The 18,875-nt window shown below is 48.7% G+C and overlaps 1 protein-coding gene across 1 annotated transcript in view; it reads right to left on the bottom strand.

Moving 5' to 3' along the window:
- The window catches only part of LOC103240088 (uncharacterized), a 126,152-nt gene that overhangs the window by 52,203 nt on the left and 55,074 nt on the right, over positions 1 to 18,875 (bottom strand). The window contains exon 3 of the mRNA XM_073022686.1: positions 3,354 to 3,461. Within this exon, the coding sequence (XP_072878787.1) occupies positions 3,354 to 3,461 (108 nt within the window). The remainder of the gene's footprint in view (positions 1 to 3,353; positions 3,462 to 18,875) is intronic.

Here is an 18,875-nt window from a genome sequence, read left to right as displayed (position 1 = left end):
GGCATGGTGGCGGGTGCCTGTAGTCCCAGCTACTTGGGAGGCTGAGGTTGGAGAATTGCATGAACCCGGGAGGCAGAGCCTGCAGTGAGCTGAGATCGCACCACCGCACTCCAGCCTGGGTGACAGAGGGAAACTGTCTCAGAAAAAAACAAAGGAGGTACACACATACATGCCACGTTCTTCTCTCAAAGAGACTGGCCCTTTTTTAAGATTCCAGAAGTAAATGTGGTTGTCACTCTGCTTTTGAGAGGATGGGCTGTGTTTTAAGCAAGAACACACTTTCCTCCATGCACCAAGGATGCACCATGGGGGCAGTGCTGCCACCGCCTCCCCAGTCTCTGCTCAGGGTGGGGCAAGAGGAGCTCAGTTGTCTCCTGTATACACCGTCAACAGGCCAGGTGCTCAGAGGAGGCTTCCAGGACTCACTGTAGGCATTCTTCAGCAAGGCAGGCAGTGCCTCGTGCTGGTGGGCATCCAGCAGTAGGGGGATCTTGCACTTCACTCCCTAGGCCCAGCCCCAAACAGAGGGGAAAGAGACACCTGTATCGTAACTCATGTGTATTTATAGATACACAGAGACTCTGCAGTGCAAGGTGCAGAACTAGAAGGAATCATGGAAATAAGAAGGAAGACATTTGGTTACGACTGGCAGAGCCACCTCAAGCCTCAGCACTTCCTGCCGGAGCCCTCACTGACCAGACTCCTCCAGGGTCACTGCCACTGCCTTGCCCAGCTCATGACAGGGCAGACAGTGACAGAGCCTCAGACCAACCTCCTAACTCCTTCCTCACCAGCCCAGGGGACAAGCTGTTCATGAGTGTCCCAAAGCCTGAATGTGGGAACACAGAGGTGACTGAGCAGAAAGGGGGACAGGAACAATGGCCGCGGGTGTGCAGATATTGCGGGGCACCCCAGCAGCCCTTTCCATCTTAAAGAGGACGGTCACGGGTGTGCGGATGCTCCCGCATGACCCAACCGTCCTTTCCACCTTATAGGGGAATGGCCACGGGTGTGCGGATATTCCCAGGTACCCCAGAGCCCTTTTCACCTTAAGGAGATTTTCACAGTCTCATATCAGTCTCCAAACTATTCACTGAGGTTGGAGGAGTGTCACTGTGGACCAACACTGATTGGCACCAAGTAAGGGCAATTTTATAACCATGTCTCAACCATGAAACAATCAGGTCTTTGGCCATCTGGTCTAAGCTTTTTCTGTAACAAAGTTGAATAATTAAGTTGAACTTTGGTTTTCCAAAGCTTGTTACAGAAACCACATCTTCCTAGGTGTGGCTCCGTGGTGTCACGTGCACACATCAGTAGCCAGGCTTGCCAAGACTCATGGCACGTTACACGTTCACTTGAGAAGGCTGCTCAATCACTGAGGGCTCTGGCGTGCTCTGAAATGAATTTGCCACTTCAGCCTACACTCTACTCCCTCGTTTGGTTAAAGAAACCCAAAAAGCAGAATTTGTTTTGGCCAATCGCCTGCTGACCCAACTGCAGAGGTTTTAATTAGAGTACTTTCATTGCATCATAGAAAGCAAAGTCATATAGATCAACTCATTATTACCACTCCAAAGGTTTAGTAAATCTCCAGATAATCAGGCAAACATTTTAAGAAGCTACATTAAGGTTTATAATATTCAAAATTTAAAACTACATTCATGCTTCAAAAAACCACCATTCCCATTTTAGATGGCCAAATGCATATGAGAAAGAAAGCAACGTGCTGAACGCATTTTTTGGGTAATCTTATGGAGAAACTGCAACTTTAAAAATGGCTCTAGTTCCTGGCTCCAGATGGGTGTGGTGGGTTGCCTCACTCAATTTCAACTCCACCTGAAGCTGGGACACTAGAAATCCATTCCCAGACTCCAGGGCACCAGAATTCCCACTTCTGGAAACAGCCTGGAATGCAGACCTGTAGCATAGAATTCTTTCCTGCCCACCCTAACTGTCCTCTGTGGAAGGCGACAGTCAAAGACAAGTCCACCCCCCTAGGCGCAACGGCACCACGAAGAAATATTTCAAGGTGGGAGGTGATTGATTAGTGGGAACAGGTAGTTTAGCTAATCACTTATAAGGCAGAGAAGGGGGGTTTGAAGGCCTGTATCTGGCCTTGTCCTCGGTAAATGGTCATCCGCCAGTCAGCCTAAGCCACATGGGAAGCGGCTTCTTGCAGTAGAAGTGGGGGCGCAGTTGTGGGGAGGGGGAATGTCTTAACCACCACTGTTTTACAGGATCACAGGGCTCAGGCAATGTTCAGTATTGTCACACACCAAGGTTTTTACAGTCTGAAGAAAACTACAGTCCTAAGGTGTCAGTTCTCAAAGCCCTTAAGTTCCTCCTGCTAAGATTCCCAGAGGGTCTCCACTTCTTGCACCGAACCCCAACTTGCACAGGCACCTGCGTCTTCCTCCCGCAGCAAATGCAGATGAGAAGACTGTGGCTCTGCTGCAGTAATGATGCCATGCAGCCCTAACACCGCAGCAGAGCAATGGCTCTGGCCTGAGTGTCCCCAAAACCTCATGCTGAAACCATCTCCGACGGGATACATTAAGAGGTGGGGCCTTTCGGAGGTCCTGCTCTCAGGACTGGGGTTGGTGTCCTTGTTGGGAGGCCTGGAGGAGCCCTCCTGCTCCTCCACCACGTGAGTTCTGACGAGACGATCGCTGCCACGCAAGACCTGGCGAGATGCTGCCATCTGTGAGCCACAGGCCCTGGGGCACCAGATGTGCAGGTGCCTTGACCTTGGACTGCCTTGACCTTGGACTTTCCAGCTTCCAGAGCTGTGAGCAATAAATGTCTCTTTACAATTCACCCAATCGATAGCAGCCGGACAGAGACAGTAATGTCACAACATGAGTCACTTTCTCAGTGGGCCAGAGGACTCCCCAATGAGCCACCACTGTAAAGCAAGAACTCCCTGGAGGATGCAAAGGGGTTCACAAGGAATTCTACCCAGCACCAAGGTGTCTGTCCTTTCTTGCAGGAAGAAAGCTGAGCCATGGCAGGAAACTACGGGGTGGGTGGGGCTGGACAGTAATGTGTCACCTGCTCATCTAAGCCTCAGTCTCCTGCCTCTCATCACGACAGTGGGGGTAACACCCCCCTCACCTGAGCTGTTAGGGGAGGTAAGAGTGCTGGGTGATTAACAACTGTTAGCTCCACAGAAATTAGGCAAAGAATCCGCCCCGTGTCTTATAAAACCAAACCACCCCAGGAATTCCACATCACTACTAATTTGATTGGGAAAATGCCAGATTCTCCTAAGTTCTGGCATGTCATTTGTATTAATAAAGTTTGCAGAGTTTTCACATACTAAGTATATAAAACAGGAAAATAAATCATACAATTTGGAGGCTGAAGCAGGAGAATCACTTGAGCACAGGCAGTGGAGGTTGCAGTGAGCCAAGGCCTCGCCACTGTACTCCAGTCCGGGTGACAGAACGAGACTCCATCTGAAAAAATAAAAAGATCTTGCTGCTTCATACTAGTAAAGTGGGCAGATTCTACATGCCAACTCTTATTCAAAGGTCGCCTAACACTGACTTAGGAACTCTGGCCCTGATGTGCTTGGAGTTTTAATCCTAACAGTGTTAAAGACCACTCCCCCAGGAGCTCCGAACAAGTACTCCAGGTATACAATGAACAAGACCACACACACTCTGACCGAAATCTAACTTCACAGACCCAAACTACAGAACCACAGAAGACACTGCTTCTGTCCAACTTTGTGTTCTGCCATCGTTTGTGTCCATTATTTCCTACAAACCATCTCATTAGAATTTAGGGCACACAAAAGGCCAATACAACAGGGTTACCTTTCAAAGGTTTGGAGGTGAGGAACAGATACAATGCATTAGCTTCCTATTGCTGCTGCAACAAATTACCACAAATGCAAACCTCCTCTCAGCCCTGGAAGTCAGGAGTCCCAGGGCTGAAGTCAAGGGGTCAAGTAGCTTGTATTCCTGCCTGGAGTCTCCCAATTCATAGAGGCCACTATGCAGCTTGACTCACAGCCCCACACCCCTCCTACCACTGCCCCGGCCTCAGCCCTGCACCCCTCGGGCCCCTGCCCTTGCCCCACACTCGCCCTCAGCCCCACAGCCCTCTGGCCTCTATCTCGTCCTCAGGTCTCCTCCTCTGAGGCAGACCCTCATACTCCCTCTCATCAAGGCACATGTGAAAACACTGCACCCACCTGGACAACCCAGGGTCCTCCCCCATCTCACTGTCCGTTACACTCACATCTGTGAAGCCTCTTTTGCCATGGAAACTTCATTATACTAACAATCATTTAACAAGTCCATTATAATGATGTGAAAATTGGCATTGTTTTCCTCCTAATGAACAGATCAGTCACCCATGTAACCTATAAATATTTGACTATTAAATATACAATACTGTAGGAGACAGAGATGAGGAAGACGGCTCCTCCCTGAAAGACGACTGGACCCTAGATGGAGGGATGAACATTCTGAACAGAATCAATGTAACTCAACATTTGAGTCGGAGAGGTCAAGCAATAAGACTTTCAAAAAAGCAATCAGAAAGTATGTACTGTGCCTGTAGTTCACATCTGCGCCTGGCGTCATGAGCACGAGCGTGCGGACACGCACACAGGGCCCAAGTTTAAGATCAAATATAAGGAGCTTTCCACTGTAGTATTTAACTAGATCTTATTACAAAATAGCCTCCTGATTGCAGTTTTTATCCAAAAAGTTCTCTGTAATTAAGGAAATTAATTTTCCCCTAAAAGACATTTCTCTATCTATCGTCCCATATAAACTAAATGGGCATATTAAAGAAAAAAGACAAATGTTTGATTTAGGGGGTTTGCCTACGACTTGGATAAGCATGATTTTCTTCTGGCCAAGCAGGGAGCAGCTGGACCAGACTGGAGGGAAGGAAGAACAAATTTCCACTCTGACCTCAGTTGGGCACCAGAGTCTTCCCTGTCAGAATGTGGGTGTGGTGCTTCCCACACACCAGCCTCTGACGAAACTCAGCCCAAGGGTGTGGGAAAATGCTGTCTACTTCTGAAAAATCTATAAAGTGCAGACACATCAAAAGCTTCAGAAGACTGTAAAGGGCCAAGGAGACCACTACATCCTTGGAGTTTACAGAAAATGGTCAGCATCACACGTGCCTGAGGTCCAGCGACAGCTCCCAGCTGCCGCGACACCGTGAGCACAGCCCTGGCTTCCCCTCTGATGCAGAGAGCTGGTCACTCCGCCGGCAGCACTCAGAGCTCAGAACATTCTAGATGAAAGCAACGTGTTCCTTTTAAAATGGGGAACCGGGGCAGCACAACTGAAGCTCTATGGCTCTCTCAACTACTGGGTTTCGGGGTAGCATTAGGAAATCGTGAGAACCCAAATCTCAATTTCATACAGATTCCAGATTCACTGCAGGTTCAGAATTTCCTGAAACATTCTTCCAATTTATCACTCAGGATTCCCTTGCCAAAGCTAATAAAGTCTACATTCCTTACGGAAAACCCACCATAAGCAATACCACAAATAAGATCAACTGACGCCCGCCCTTCTCACCAAACATAGAAACTGTTACTCACACAAGACTGTGCTGGAGGCAGCTCACAGCTGAAGCCGAATCCGTGAGACTTCATTATCCCCATTTTGGATCGAGTGTGAAGACTGTCAGCAAACCAGGGCCCCAGTGTGAAGCACAGAACAGATCCTCTGATGCCTGCCTGAACATTTCATTCCCACCTCTGTCTTGCGTATTGAACACCCTCAGAGCTACTGGGTCACCCACATTTGCAGGTCATTTATCCAGCCAGCAGGATAACACAATTATGCGATAAAAATGCCTTCTCAGGGCTTTGTCATACTCAACAAGGAAGCTCAGAAGGCTAGGTAAGCGCAAGAAAGGGGAAAGCGTCCTCCAAACAGACAAAAACCAAAGAAAACCGTGCAGAGACTCGAGAGAGAGAGCAGAAACAGAGCCCGCTGTAGCCTTTCAGGTTCTGCTGGCCGCAGCCCTGCATTAGGTGGCACCATTTCCACGGATGCATCCTGCTAGGCCCATTTGAAAGGTCCCGCTTGCGAGACACTCACCCCCACTTCCAGCTCCTGCAAGACTCGCTGCAGCCCCATTCCATCCTGGGGGCCGACTGTGCAAGTCTTCCCGGCGAGACCCCTCAGAGCCTGCTCAGTGTCTGAGACTGGGAAGCACCAACGATCCAGAAAGGCACAATCCCGTTCTCCTCGTGCTGCTTTCTGGGTTCCAAGTTGTCTAATGAGTCCTGCATAAACCCCGGGCTGGGGAGCCAGCCACAGCTCAGCAGCACCCAGCTCATGCGCTCCACTCACCCCACAGAGGACCACGGAGGCCCCAGCACGCTCTGTCCGCGAGGCAAGACACCACAAACAGTCACAGTTCAGGGTTCTGCCACCCACCCCGCTGCCGTAATTACCTGCTGTGATCTGAATTCTCATTGGTTGGGTAGGTGATCCCACAGCTCCGCTGCCCTAATTACCTGCTGTGATCTGAAATTGCATTGGTTGGGAAGGGGATCTCACTGCTGAGGCACTCCCTGCTGCCTCCTTGCAAACAACATAAAAAATCCAAAACCCCTCTTAAAGAACGTTTACTATAACCTCAAAACAAGACCCATCATGAGACCAGGGAAGATACACATGCACATCTGACAGCTGGTGGGCGTGACTGATGCCACAGCTTCCGTGTGGCGTGTGGCCCTTGCAACGTCCGTACACGTCTGGGCCCAGCACAGGGACGCAGGGCACCCTGCTCGCCTCCAGTGGGGTTCTCTCCTGCCAAGGGCGATGGCCCTGAAGTCCGTTGACATTTCCAAAGCTCTACAAAGTCGCCCTTCCTCCTGCTGGTTCAGAAAACCTAAAGCCCTGAAGACACCAGTGAGAATTGACCTAGCCTCTTAAGGCAGCTCAAACACCTAAACACAGGAACGCTGGACCTCTCTGCCCTCGGGAGCAGCCAATAACCCACTGGGCTAAGCAGAAGGCACAGATGTCATATCCAGAAGCCAGTGGCACTCACGTTTGCATTCCAGGAGCCGCCCTTGTGAGTCCCTCCAAGGCTTCCAAGTCCCATTTGATTATTTTCATCATATCTCTACAACATCAGAGACATTATATCTCATGGTATCTATGAGATCCTCTCTACTTTTATGAGCATATATGTTTCCTGACTTACCATGGGATGAAACTGTTCCAATAAACCCAGTGTAAGCTGAAAATATCCTAAATAGAAAGTGCATTTGACATAATAGTTTCAACTTACAATGGGTTCATCCAGAGGCAGCCCATCTCGGGCCGAACAATGCACTGAGTGTGACTAGTTCACACCATCACAAGGTTGAAAAAAAAAATCACAAATGTAACCATTGTGAGCCAGGGACCATCTGTATTGGGGCTCCTGTCTTCAGAGACAACAGAAACCTCTTCTTAGACAAGAATCACAATTTATAATCCTCAAAATGTTAAACTTAGTTTAACAATCTACAGGTTCAAACAAAGCCAAAGTAGGCCCACAAGACCATTTGTGTCATTCGCTAAGACACACAACTCTGTGTTAACCCTCACCATAGCCCCTCAGGGTGGGTCCCAGAGGCGGCTGAGGCTTGCGGCTATGGACACTAATGAAACCAAAATCAGAGTACGCAGGTGCAGTCAAGTCATATGACTTCTCCACTAGCATATGCACAAATGTTCATCAGCAAATCTGATCTTTGCTTTACCTCCCTCCCATGACCTAAAAAGGAGTCCATCACACACACACACACACCCCTCACTTCAAAAACATAATTAGTACTTGCATTCAATTCTGGGCATTCGGAATAGACCTAATGGGTGATTAAATCTCTCCTCCAACCCACTGCTTAGTCTTCTTGGAGGATGAAGGATTTCACATAACACAAGTCAACATATAAAAGATCTGGTATAGAAACAGACTTTCAAGTGGTCCTCATTACAGTGATTCAACTAATATACAAAGGACCCAACACACAGCACAGTGTATATTAGAATGATTAATTTGTTTCCCTAAAAATCCTAATATCTACACAGAAAAAATACCCAATACACATTTTATCATTCTTTACCAGTATAGTCATACAAAGGAGTAAAACAAAAGCAAAAGAACACATTTGGTTTGACTCGCAGTTCTAAATTTAATATAAAATTGCTAAAACCACCAAGACAAACATGACTATGAAATACTTAACGATCTTCACCTAAATTCAAGTCACCATTCAACCACCAATACCTCTGCTCTCCTTACGGGAACTTTCCAAAAGTAAATTCTGGAATTAACAGGACAAATTTTTCTGGTGATAGAAATTAGGGAGAAATCAGTTGAGGGTGGTTCCTTGGCTGTCAAACTTTTTCTCAATAATATTTTGTAAAATAAAAGCATCAAACAGATCTTTACATTAACTTACAATCTATCAAGCAATACTGGAGCAAGCTTTAAATAATAGCCACATTCTGTCAGGGCTGACTAACATTAAATCAGTATCAGTCTCATGTCTTGCAGCATCCACACCTCATCTTCTTAAAACCACTTAAGATTTCATAATTAACTCAATTAAACAATGTAAGTCATCTCCTTGATCTTTGACATGAAGGGGTAATTTTCCCCCAAAATAGTACCTCTTTCCTTGACATGATTTAATCTGTGGTTAGAGTATTTAACAGGATTTCTTTCCTTCTTAGAAAATAAAATATACACATTTTCAATATGAAAAACCCTAACTGATAATGCTATAGCTTAACCAGGTCAAAAGCATTTTAAGTTAAAAAAGAACCTAACTGCATCTTTGGACCTTACGTGAGGTAGTGTCCAGGGTCACTGGGACCCCTGCTTGGCCAGTGTAGCTGGGTAGCAATTAAAGACAGAAACCCAAGCTTTCACTTAAAGCCCCTTCCCAGCTGTTCATCCTAGTGGAAGAAGCCATGGGTACAAACGAATGCGGCATTCTACGGAGGGCTTTGGGGATAGGCTGCTTGAGAACATCAAAGTGGCTCATGTCCCCCGAGTATAAAGCCAGTGACTGCTCTCAGCTTCCATCCACAGTAGCCAAAGTCTGGAATCACCTGAGTGCCTGTCAACAGGGGGTGAAGGGAACGTGGCCTGAGCATACGCAGGAGCAACACTCCACCACACAGCGGAGATCCCTGTCATCCGCGGCAGCATGGATGGAGTTGGAAGACATTACGTTAAGCAAACAAGCCAAGCAAGGAAACGGCGCATGTTCTCACTCATAAGCAGGAGCTGAGAGCAGATCTCATGGAGGCCAAGAGTAGGTGGTCAACAGGGCCCAACAGAGCCCACTCATAAGCAGGATGGGCAGAGGCTGGTAACGGGCACAAACACACAGCCTAATGGGAACACGAGACGTACTATTGACAATCAGCAGGGGGATGGCAGTGGGTCATCTACTATGTATTTCAAAACAGCTAGGAGAGAATAGCTTAACATAACCAGCACAAAGAAAAGAAACTATTTAAAGTGAAAGACAGCCCCAGTACACAGATTTCATCAATATAGGGGTGAATCAAGGTATCACATGCACTTTGAAAATATGTAAATATATTATGTATCAACAGAAACAAAAACCAATGACAGAACCATTTGCGAAGCATGTGCAGGAGAAGAATGGGCAGCCTGACATGGTGTGGCTGTGTGTCCCCACCCAAATCTCATGTTGAACTGTAACCCTGTGTTGGAGGTGAGCCCTGGTGGGAGGTGATTGACTCATGGGGGTGGTTTCTAATGGTTTAGCACAATCCCCCAAGTGCTGTCCTCATGATAGTTCTTCCTGAGATCTGGTTGTTTGGAGGTGCATGGCACCTCCTTCCCCTTCACTCTCTCTCCCTTTCCAGCCATGTGAAGACATGCCAGCCTCCTCTTCACTTTCCACTCTGCAAGTTTCCCCAGATGTAGAAGAATGTACAACCCACAGAACTGCATGCCAATTAAACCTTTTTTTCCTTATTACCCAGCCTCAGATAGTTCTTTATAGCAGTGGAAGAACAGTACAGTCCTCAGGACCAGCAATGTTTTCCTTCTACCCAGCGGCCAACAAGGTCCCACACCCTAGCTGGTTTTCCAAAGCCTTTGCCAGAATGCTGAGGCTGTTTTGTGGATACTAACTTTCCCCATCTCTGGCAAACCAGATGGGGCATCCTATTTGCCTCTTACCACCTTTCTCAAGAGAAACTCCACCTCTGAAACAGCCTCCGCCAGGGGCCTCCTTCAGCAGCAGCAAAGCTGAGTGTTCCTTGCACTTCCCTTCTTCTGAACAACTAAACATCTTAAGCTTGTTTTTCCATCTTCCCAGCTCATTGAAAAAAATATCTTATGCTTTCTATTTTCCTAACACACACACATGGAAGAGAAGTCCAAATCCCTGTCCAAGTGAGCTCTTTAATTTCGAGACTTTTCAGACAGCTTTTTGTTGTTGTTGTTGTTCTGTTTTGTTTTTATTAAAGGGATATGTTACAGTTATAATCAAGAATATCCCAGGCCAAGTGTGGTGGCTCATGCCTGTAATCCCAGCACTTTGGGAGGCCAAGATGAGCAAATCACCTGAGGTCAGGAGTTCAAGACCAGCCTGGCCAACATGTTGAAACCCCGTCTCTACTAATACAAAAATGAACCAGCCATGGTGGCAGGCACTTATAATCCCAGCTACTCAGGAGGCTGAGGCAGGAGAATGGCGTGAACCAAGAGGTGAGGCTGCAGTGAGCCAAGATCGTGCCACTGCATTCCAGCCTGGGCAACACAGCAAGACTGTCTCAAAAAAATAAAAATAAACCAATACACCCAGTTAGTTCTTCACCAGTGTCAGATACATCAGTTTAAAGAAAAATATGAAAGCATGTTTTTAAATTTCACTGTTGAATTTAACCATATCTTTTAAGAAGATATGAAGATAGAAGTTCCCCAAGGATCGGGGGAGAAAAAAGCAGTTAAGACAATTTTAAAACCTCGGGAGAAAAACAAGTATGGGTTAAGACCTCAAGGCAAAACTTTTTCTTTGCACTTTGATTTCAAAAGAACAGAGATGCCCAAATTATGAACTCTCCCATCTGCATTTTATATTCGTCTGTGTCCTTTGAAAGGCTGGAGATGGGATCCCAGGTTCCAAAGTGCCTGGCCATGGCTCACATCAGGCGGCATCTTTCACAGCCGTTTACTCCCCTGACTGTGCCTAGAGAGCTCTGTGGTCCAATTTACAAAAAAAAGGTCCTAATTTACTCACGTTCATTACTTTGAGCAGAGTCTCAAGAAATGAGACAAATATTGACACTCCACAGGAGCAAGTACTCTCTTCTGAAAAGTCAAGTGTCAGGTTCCCATGAGCCAGGCAGCTTGCTTACAGAAAGCACTGGCTGACTTGCTGGTTTAATGTTAAATGTATTTAAAATGTTAAGTGATCAAACCCCCCTCCCAGTGGGTGTGCGCGTTGAGCTGGCTGCAGTAGTGATGCAGACCACGTTCTTTCCTTTGGTTTTGCTTCAAGCAGAGCACCCCACACCCAGGTAGAGGCCAAAGGACGGCATTGAGGTCTAGGACAGATCTAAGGAGAGCTGCAGGCTGACTGTCTCATCTGCAAATAGTCTCTCATTTCAGAGAAAATCACTGAACAGAGTTCATAACACGTGAATTTTTAAAATTCATATTTCTAATTTCATCCCATTAGAACTTTTGAACCTCCACCTCCCACCTAGAGAACGTCAGCTCAAGCCGATCACAACGCAGTGCGATTTTCTATAAATAATGTGCACGTCTGCATCTGAGCTGAGATGTGAATGTCTGGAATGTGCCTGCCAGGCCCAGGAGGAACTGCAGCAAGTGTGGGGACACAAGCCACTAAGGAATCTGATTTGGAGGGAACTGGAGGCAACTAAAACTAGGTCCACTGGTTTTTCTCGGTAAGGTTTGACCAGGCAAACTTATCACTGTTGCTAATTTATGGTAATTGGGATGGGGACTTAACAGTAAGTAATTAAAGCAATTACAGAATTTGCTACTCAATTACAATGGCACAGATTCCTGAGAATGGAAGAACCGTTGCCCAGGAATAGAGTTCAAGAGGTCCTCCCCATGCTCAGAGGAACATGACATTTCCACGCACCCCTGCTTTGGTCCCTGGCCACCACCATCCTGCTCTCGGCCATCTGATGGCATCAGTCCCCAAAGATGGAAACACCTGACACCTCTTGTCACCCTCCCATCTGCCCTGCCTTCCTCCAGTCTGGGATATTCAGGGATGCCCACATACAGGACCAGGAAACCAGGGTTATCCCAAACCAGTGCCTGCATTCAAAGTCCTCCATGGCAGCACAATCACCAATGGCCAATACTCCCAGAACCTTCCACCTCAAAACGGGAGCACATCTGGATTCAAGCTGACAATGCTGCATTCTCTTTGCCATGTTCACATGGAGGCATGTCAGGTTCTACCTAAAGGTATCAGGTTCCACGCTGGCCAGGAGCCCAAACCTAGTCACTCTGCATGATCTCAATTCACCATCCACAGAGAAGCCTGCAGTTTTCCTCTGGTGCACGGTGTGGATGGTGGATGGTGGATGCATTTCCCCTGAAGTCTCGGAGACAGGAGCCTGGCCAAGGAGGCCAGTCACCCCATCCCCTGCAAGGCCCGGACGTGACCCTCTGCTGTCTGCACACAGTACCCAAGTCTAGCAGTGCTGGCTGTGGTGGGATCCATCTGAGCCTGCAGAGGACCTGGGGCACAGGAACCGTGCAGCCTGGCTGCAGCCAGAGGCCTAAGGGATCCCCACGAGGCTCTCAAGCCTAGGTGCCCTCACCACAGGCAGAGCCACGCAAGAGAGTTGCCTGCTGAACTGGAAACATCCCAATCTGCTCAGCCAACACAGAAAGACAACAGCCACCTACAGCTGCTGAGCCCCGAAACGGGGCCACTGGGCCTGAAGGGTTGAATCTGGAATTTAATCTGTGAAGTTCTTTTCAAATGTGTTTAGCTATGTAATCAAATCTTTATTCTAATTAAATTTAAAGGAGCCTCTGGCTATGGGCTCCCTTGTCGGGCATCACAGCTCCAGGGAGTAAGAATGGGAGAGAGAGGCCCAGAGCCTCTCTGCATTCTCCACGCTAATTCCACACGTCATCATAAGGAAAGGCACTCCAGCAGGAGAGGTGTACACGGGAAGAACTGGGTTGGCCCTGACAAGCACGACCCCCATGGCATCACAGCTGCCTCAGGCAACAGGCAAAAGACAATGATGCCCACCTGGACAGGCCACTGGATGTGAAGATCCACCCCCAAGCCCTAGTCCCACAGCAGCCAGAGACCACCCGCTGCTCGTCCCGGGTGAAACACAAGCCCTGATCCCACAGCAGCCAGAGACCACCCGCTGCTCGTCCCGGGTGAAACAGGCAGCGCTACCCGAGCCATCAGAAGCAGGAAGAATTGAGGCGATTCCCACGACACACGTGACACTCCTTGGAGACAGACACAGGTTTCGCTGTGAAAGTGCAGAGGACGGTGGAGTCCCTAGGCGGGCTGCTTCTTCCAACGATTGGGAAGAAACCAGATCCATTTCTTTGTAGGAGAATCATTTGTACCGTAATTAGAAGACAGAAGGTGGCTGATGTTATCAAATCATCAAGCACCTCACGGATGCTTCTCCAAGGAAGGCCTGGAAACTTGCAGCCACCTGCGTAGGGGCCGCAGTGTTTACAGTTTAGACTGAGGTCTGGCTTCCTCAGGGAAGTTAAATTTGAACTTTCACCACTGAGGAATCGGGCATTTACAGTCACTCACCCTCAATGCAGAAGAGGGCTCAAGACACTGCACCAGACTTCAACACTCAGGGTTAGGGTCAGGGTCAAATTCACAAGTTTTACAAAATGTATTTACTTGGGATGCCAGAAGAGATGCAGCTTCACACCTTCCCCCCGCCCCCCACCTCCATGGTTTGCTTAGCCCCTTCACCAGTGGATCTCACCAAGAGATGACACATCCACGCCTCATCCATGGCAGCACAGGAAATGACTTGGAAGACAGTCACTCCCACCAAGCTTCCTGACTTTGGTGTTTAAAATCTGCATCATTTAAAATCTGCATCTCATACGTGAGATTACACTCCTCTGAACAACGACATTGCCACTGTCATTTCACCCAAAAGGGCTTTAGGAAATGACACGCGGTCCAGACGCCAGAGGTCGCCGGCCGCCTTACTCTAGCCTAATTCCTTTGTGCCTGTATGGAGGCTTCACAGATACAGCCCATTAATGACCATATGAGAAGCTCAGAGCATAGACGAACTCAGTGCTGAATTTTTCCATTTATCACCCTTTTGTTTTGTCCAGAAGACAGCTGAGAAAGGCTGGGGCAGATCATCTCCTCGAGTGTAATGACTCTAGCCACTTCTCTTCACCCCAGGTCACCACTCAGTCACATGCTTTTGAGAAACCAAAGCAATTCTGTTCCCTTCACTCTGGGTTCCAAGCACTAAATTCCTCCGTTTTATCAATTAGATTATCAAGCAGACATTTTTAATCTGGACTGCAATCTGATACAAAATTTAAAGCTAATTTAAGTTGCGGTAATAGCTCCTATTTACATTATAGATAAGGCATGAAAGAAAACTTTAATCTGTTCATAGGACCAACTTTGTAAACAAACCAATTATTCAAGCAATGATTGTCTTCAGTTAGATGAAAATTACTTTGCTCATAAAAGCTTTCCCAGTAGGAATTTTTAAATCCATGGTCTGTCTTTTCCGAGCCTGTCTCTGAACCTTCCCCTGAGTGCACAGCAGGACTTCTCAGGGCATCCCATCTGCAGGCCCACTGTAGAGAATAAGCCCGCAGCCTGCAGCCCCCAGCCCAGGAATCAAGTCTGAGCCCCAGCAGCCCCTCGTCCAGCCGGGGCTTCCTCACCAGCACAGCACCCAGAGGACTTCCAGGTTTAATGCCACGTGTGCATGGAAAGCAGAGTGCTGGAAGGAACACAATAGACATTCAACAATGCAAATTCCCCCCTGGAACAGCCCAGCAACCCTCTGTACCTTCCCCAAAGTACCCATGCCAGGCAGGTGTAGAGTCTAATGGGGGTGCCTAGGAATCAGCATTTAACACTATTCCGATGAATAAGAGTTTGAGAGGTCGGTCAGTGAGAGGCTGCCGTGGCCTCCACTCATTTGCAGGCTCTGAAGAGACACAGATTCAGGTAACAGGCCAGACAGGACAGGACAAGGATGGGGAGGTGGAGGGCAAATTCCATGGACCACCCACCACCCTGCCATCCCACCATCCCCACTGAGACTCCGTGATTTAAAGAGAGGCAAAGCCAGGGAGAAAGGATACCCGCACCACACGGGGGACTGAGATTTCACCTAAAGCATGCAGCATGTGGCTGAGGGCCAAGGTTGGGCAAGCCAGGAGCACAGAACGGGGTTCACAGGCCCAGAGGTGTCTCCCACACCCAGACCCTGTGCAGACCTCCCAAGCACTGCCTGTGTCTCCTGCTTGGTTTATTTCCTCCCCCCTCTTCTACTGTGTTGGTTTCTCAGCCGCCACCCACCACCACACAACCCTCTCTACAGGCTTGGTGGACTGAAAAGAATGGGGGCGGGTAAGATCTGGGCTCTGCCTCCCGGGAGCTTGCAGTGAGCAGAGATCCGGCCACTGCACTCCAGCTTGGGTGACAGAGCGAAACTCCGTCTCAAAAAAAAAAAAAAAAAATCAGATCTGGGCTCTGGGGCCAACGTCCTGCCTGAGACATTAGTTCCAACCCACCCAGCTGTGATATGAGCCCCCAAGATTTCTCAAATGTGAGATGGGAAAGTAACTGAACCCACTCACCAGGACGGCTGTGCAGACTGAGATTACATATAGCCACACCTTGGCATCCACCACACGTGGGAGCCCAGTCGTGTTGCCCCTGATCGGAATCCCTCTATCTATGCCCCTTCTGCTACCAGAGCCAACTCCCAGCAGTAGCTGTGGAGGGTGCATCCTCTATTCCCACTCCACTCACCTCCCATCGCTCCACACAGTGACCTGCCACGCAGCGGCCACCAGCAAATCCGGCCCCACTGGATAACCGACCACCAGCCCCTCCTCACTTTGGGGTGTCTTCCACTTGCAGTTCCGAAGCAGGCCGAGAAACCGCCCTCAAGGGCAGTCACCTGTTCCTTATTGCATGTAATGACCTGCCACGCAGGACCACCAGCAAACGCAGCTCCACCATCCAGGCTCCTGTGGATAACCGAACCCCCACCCCCCACCTTGGAGCGTCTTCCACTTGCGGTTCGGAAGGGGGCCGAGAAACCTCTCTCAAGGGCACTCACCTTTTTCTTATTGCACGTAATGACCTGCCAAGCAGGGCCACCAGCAAACCCAGCTCCACCGTCCAGGTTCTGGTGGGTAACTGCCCCCGTCCCCCGCTTCCTCCTGGGGTGTCTGGGAGGCTCAGAAACTGCCCTTCAAGGGCACTCATCTGTTCCTTATTGCACTAATACCTCATTTACAGAAATCCACTTTGACTTTCCAGCACTGCAGTTGTGACAATTTAGCAATCCCGCTTGCAAGCTACAAGAGCTTGAGGTGACATCCACCTTACCAGTATCCCAGAGACCCAGCACTATCCCACTATGTTTAAAATTCCAAAATACTCCTTCAAAATGCTACCGGCATTTGCTTTGCACATAAAATGCTAAAAACCTTCAAGTGAAACAAATATCTTCAACAGTTTGATACAATGACATGTGAGTTACACATCTGCCAAGTTGTAAAGCCTCATGCATTTATAACATTTTATGTACTGTCAAATGGTTCATTAATATAAATTATGAGAATCTCTAAGAAACAGGTTTTTTCTGGCATTAGATGACCAAAGGAAAACTGGGTTCTGGCTGGCTTGCGGGCCTGTAGAGGCAGACATATCTACTGAAACAACCAAGCTCCTTCCCACTGACGTGGCCTCATCCCAGGCCCCTCACCCGGATGCTTGCAGGCCCCTGGAGGAGCAAGCTGACCTGTCCACATTTCTCAAATGCACAGCTGTTGCTCACACTGCAGATAGAGTTGAAGGCACGAGCAGGCCACCACGCTAAAAATACCACGCATCGTCCACGCCAGGTGACGGTGGTTTTCACTCCATCCCAAAGCCCCATGTATGAGTTTACAACCATGATTACCACATGGATTTTTAGACCCTCAAGACATACTTTGTTTACTTTTATGCAACAAAGTTAAAAGACTATCACTCAGATATAGGCTCTGAAACTGTGGAATAATTATTTGGGAACAGAGCCTCTGCCAGATCAGGATTAGCACTTGGGACAACACCCTGTGACCTGGGTCCACACAAACCCATCCAGACCAGAAGCCTCCCGCACTGTAATTTCTATGGATTTCTGTAAACGAGGTATTACTGCAATAATGAATAGATGAGTGCCCTTGGAGGGCAGTTTCTGAGCCTCCCAACCACACGGCCACGTTCAGGCTGAAGCCGCACCACCTCCAGAAACACTGTCCCTCGCCGAGGAGTGCCTGGCTTCTCCCTTTTTCCAAAACTTAACAAAACCTGAAAAGGACAGGTCTGTGTAGAAAAACACAAACTACTTGCGATTCCTCTTCCCAGTTCAGGCTGTAGGAAGCTCATCTCGGCCCTCACCGTGTTCTGACTGTGGCTTGGTTCCCATAAGAAACAAAGTCCAAATTCTAGTCCCTGTCTCCTGGGCAGTGTGGCAGGCATACATACCTTCAGTTATATGAGGAAAGGCGTGGCGAGCCCCCTTCCTTCAGTAAAACTGCACAGTTCCCAGAACCCTGATGCCATCCCCCTCACACCACTGTGAACACCCGGACAGAGCACATTTCAATGCGTGCACCTTTGTGGGCTAGTTTTCTATTTCTCCACTAAATCACCCCAAATTTAGTGCCCTAAACACTGACTTATTTTCTCACATTTCTGGAAGCTGGAGTCCAAAACAGGTCCCACCATCTAACGTCGAAGTGTCAGCAGGGCTGGCTCTGGGGAAGCGACCGTCTCCTTGCCTCCCGCAGCCTCTAGAGGCTTCTGCATCCCCTGGTCCATATGGCACCCACTGTCTTCAGGACCCATAGCGGCTCTGACGGCCCCTCAACTGGAAGACACAGAAATGTCAGGAGCCCGGGACCTAGTGCTAGGGCCAAGCCTCCCCACCCTCCCAGCTCCTCACACACTCCCGTGTGAGCTAATATAAATTCCACTTTAACTAGTGTCACCTGTGTAAGGGGTAAGTGCCCAGCTGTGAACTGGTTAACTTCGCCCACACAAACCCCGAGAATAAACTCACAGGCCATGGACCACTCCACAAGCAATAAGTGACCACTTGCTCAGGGACCTCCAGGCCCCAGCAGAGCCCTCCGGTACCTCCTTGTGAGCTCAGACTGGCGGCAGGGGTCTGCAGCGCCAGAGGGCCCTGGATAAAAAAGACAGCTCCCATGTCAGGAGGCACCCGCCCGCGGTTGGGTTCCCAGTACTTTAATAGCCCAGGTGGACAAGCCGCGCCGCATGCAACCCCATCACCAGAATAACGGCTGCACGTGGCGAGTGCACGGGTGGCCACTACTCAGCCCAGCTGGCCGCGCTAAGCACATCACCACCGTGACGCCCAATCAGACTCAACTGCTGGAACAGTCCCGGCATCTGCCCCCAAGAACATTCTGGATCACAATTCAGAGTAGTGATTGCGATCAGGGCCACACGTGGCTGAATGTTTTTACAGGAGGACGCCACAGCTGGACTGACGCCACAGCTGGATCTGGCTGGACTGAGAGCATTTCCCACTGTACATTCTTACAACACCATTTTATTTGCGCTTTAT

Source organism: Chlorocebus sabaeus, chromosome 13 (genome assembly GCF_047675955.1).
Source record: "Chlorocebus sabaeus isolate Y175 chromosome 13, mChlSab1.0.hap1, whole genome shotgun sequence".
Taxonomy (NCBI): Eukaryota; Metazoa; Chordata; class Mammalia; order Primates; family Cercopithecidae; genus Chlorocebus; species Chlorocebus sabaeus.
Note: the sequence above shows the minus strand (reverse complement) of the source record. Positions and strands in the feature narration are given on the sequence as shown.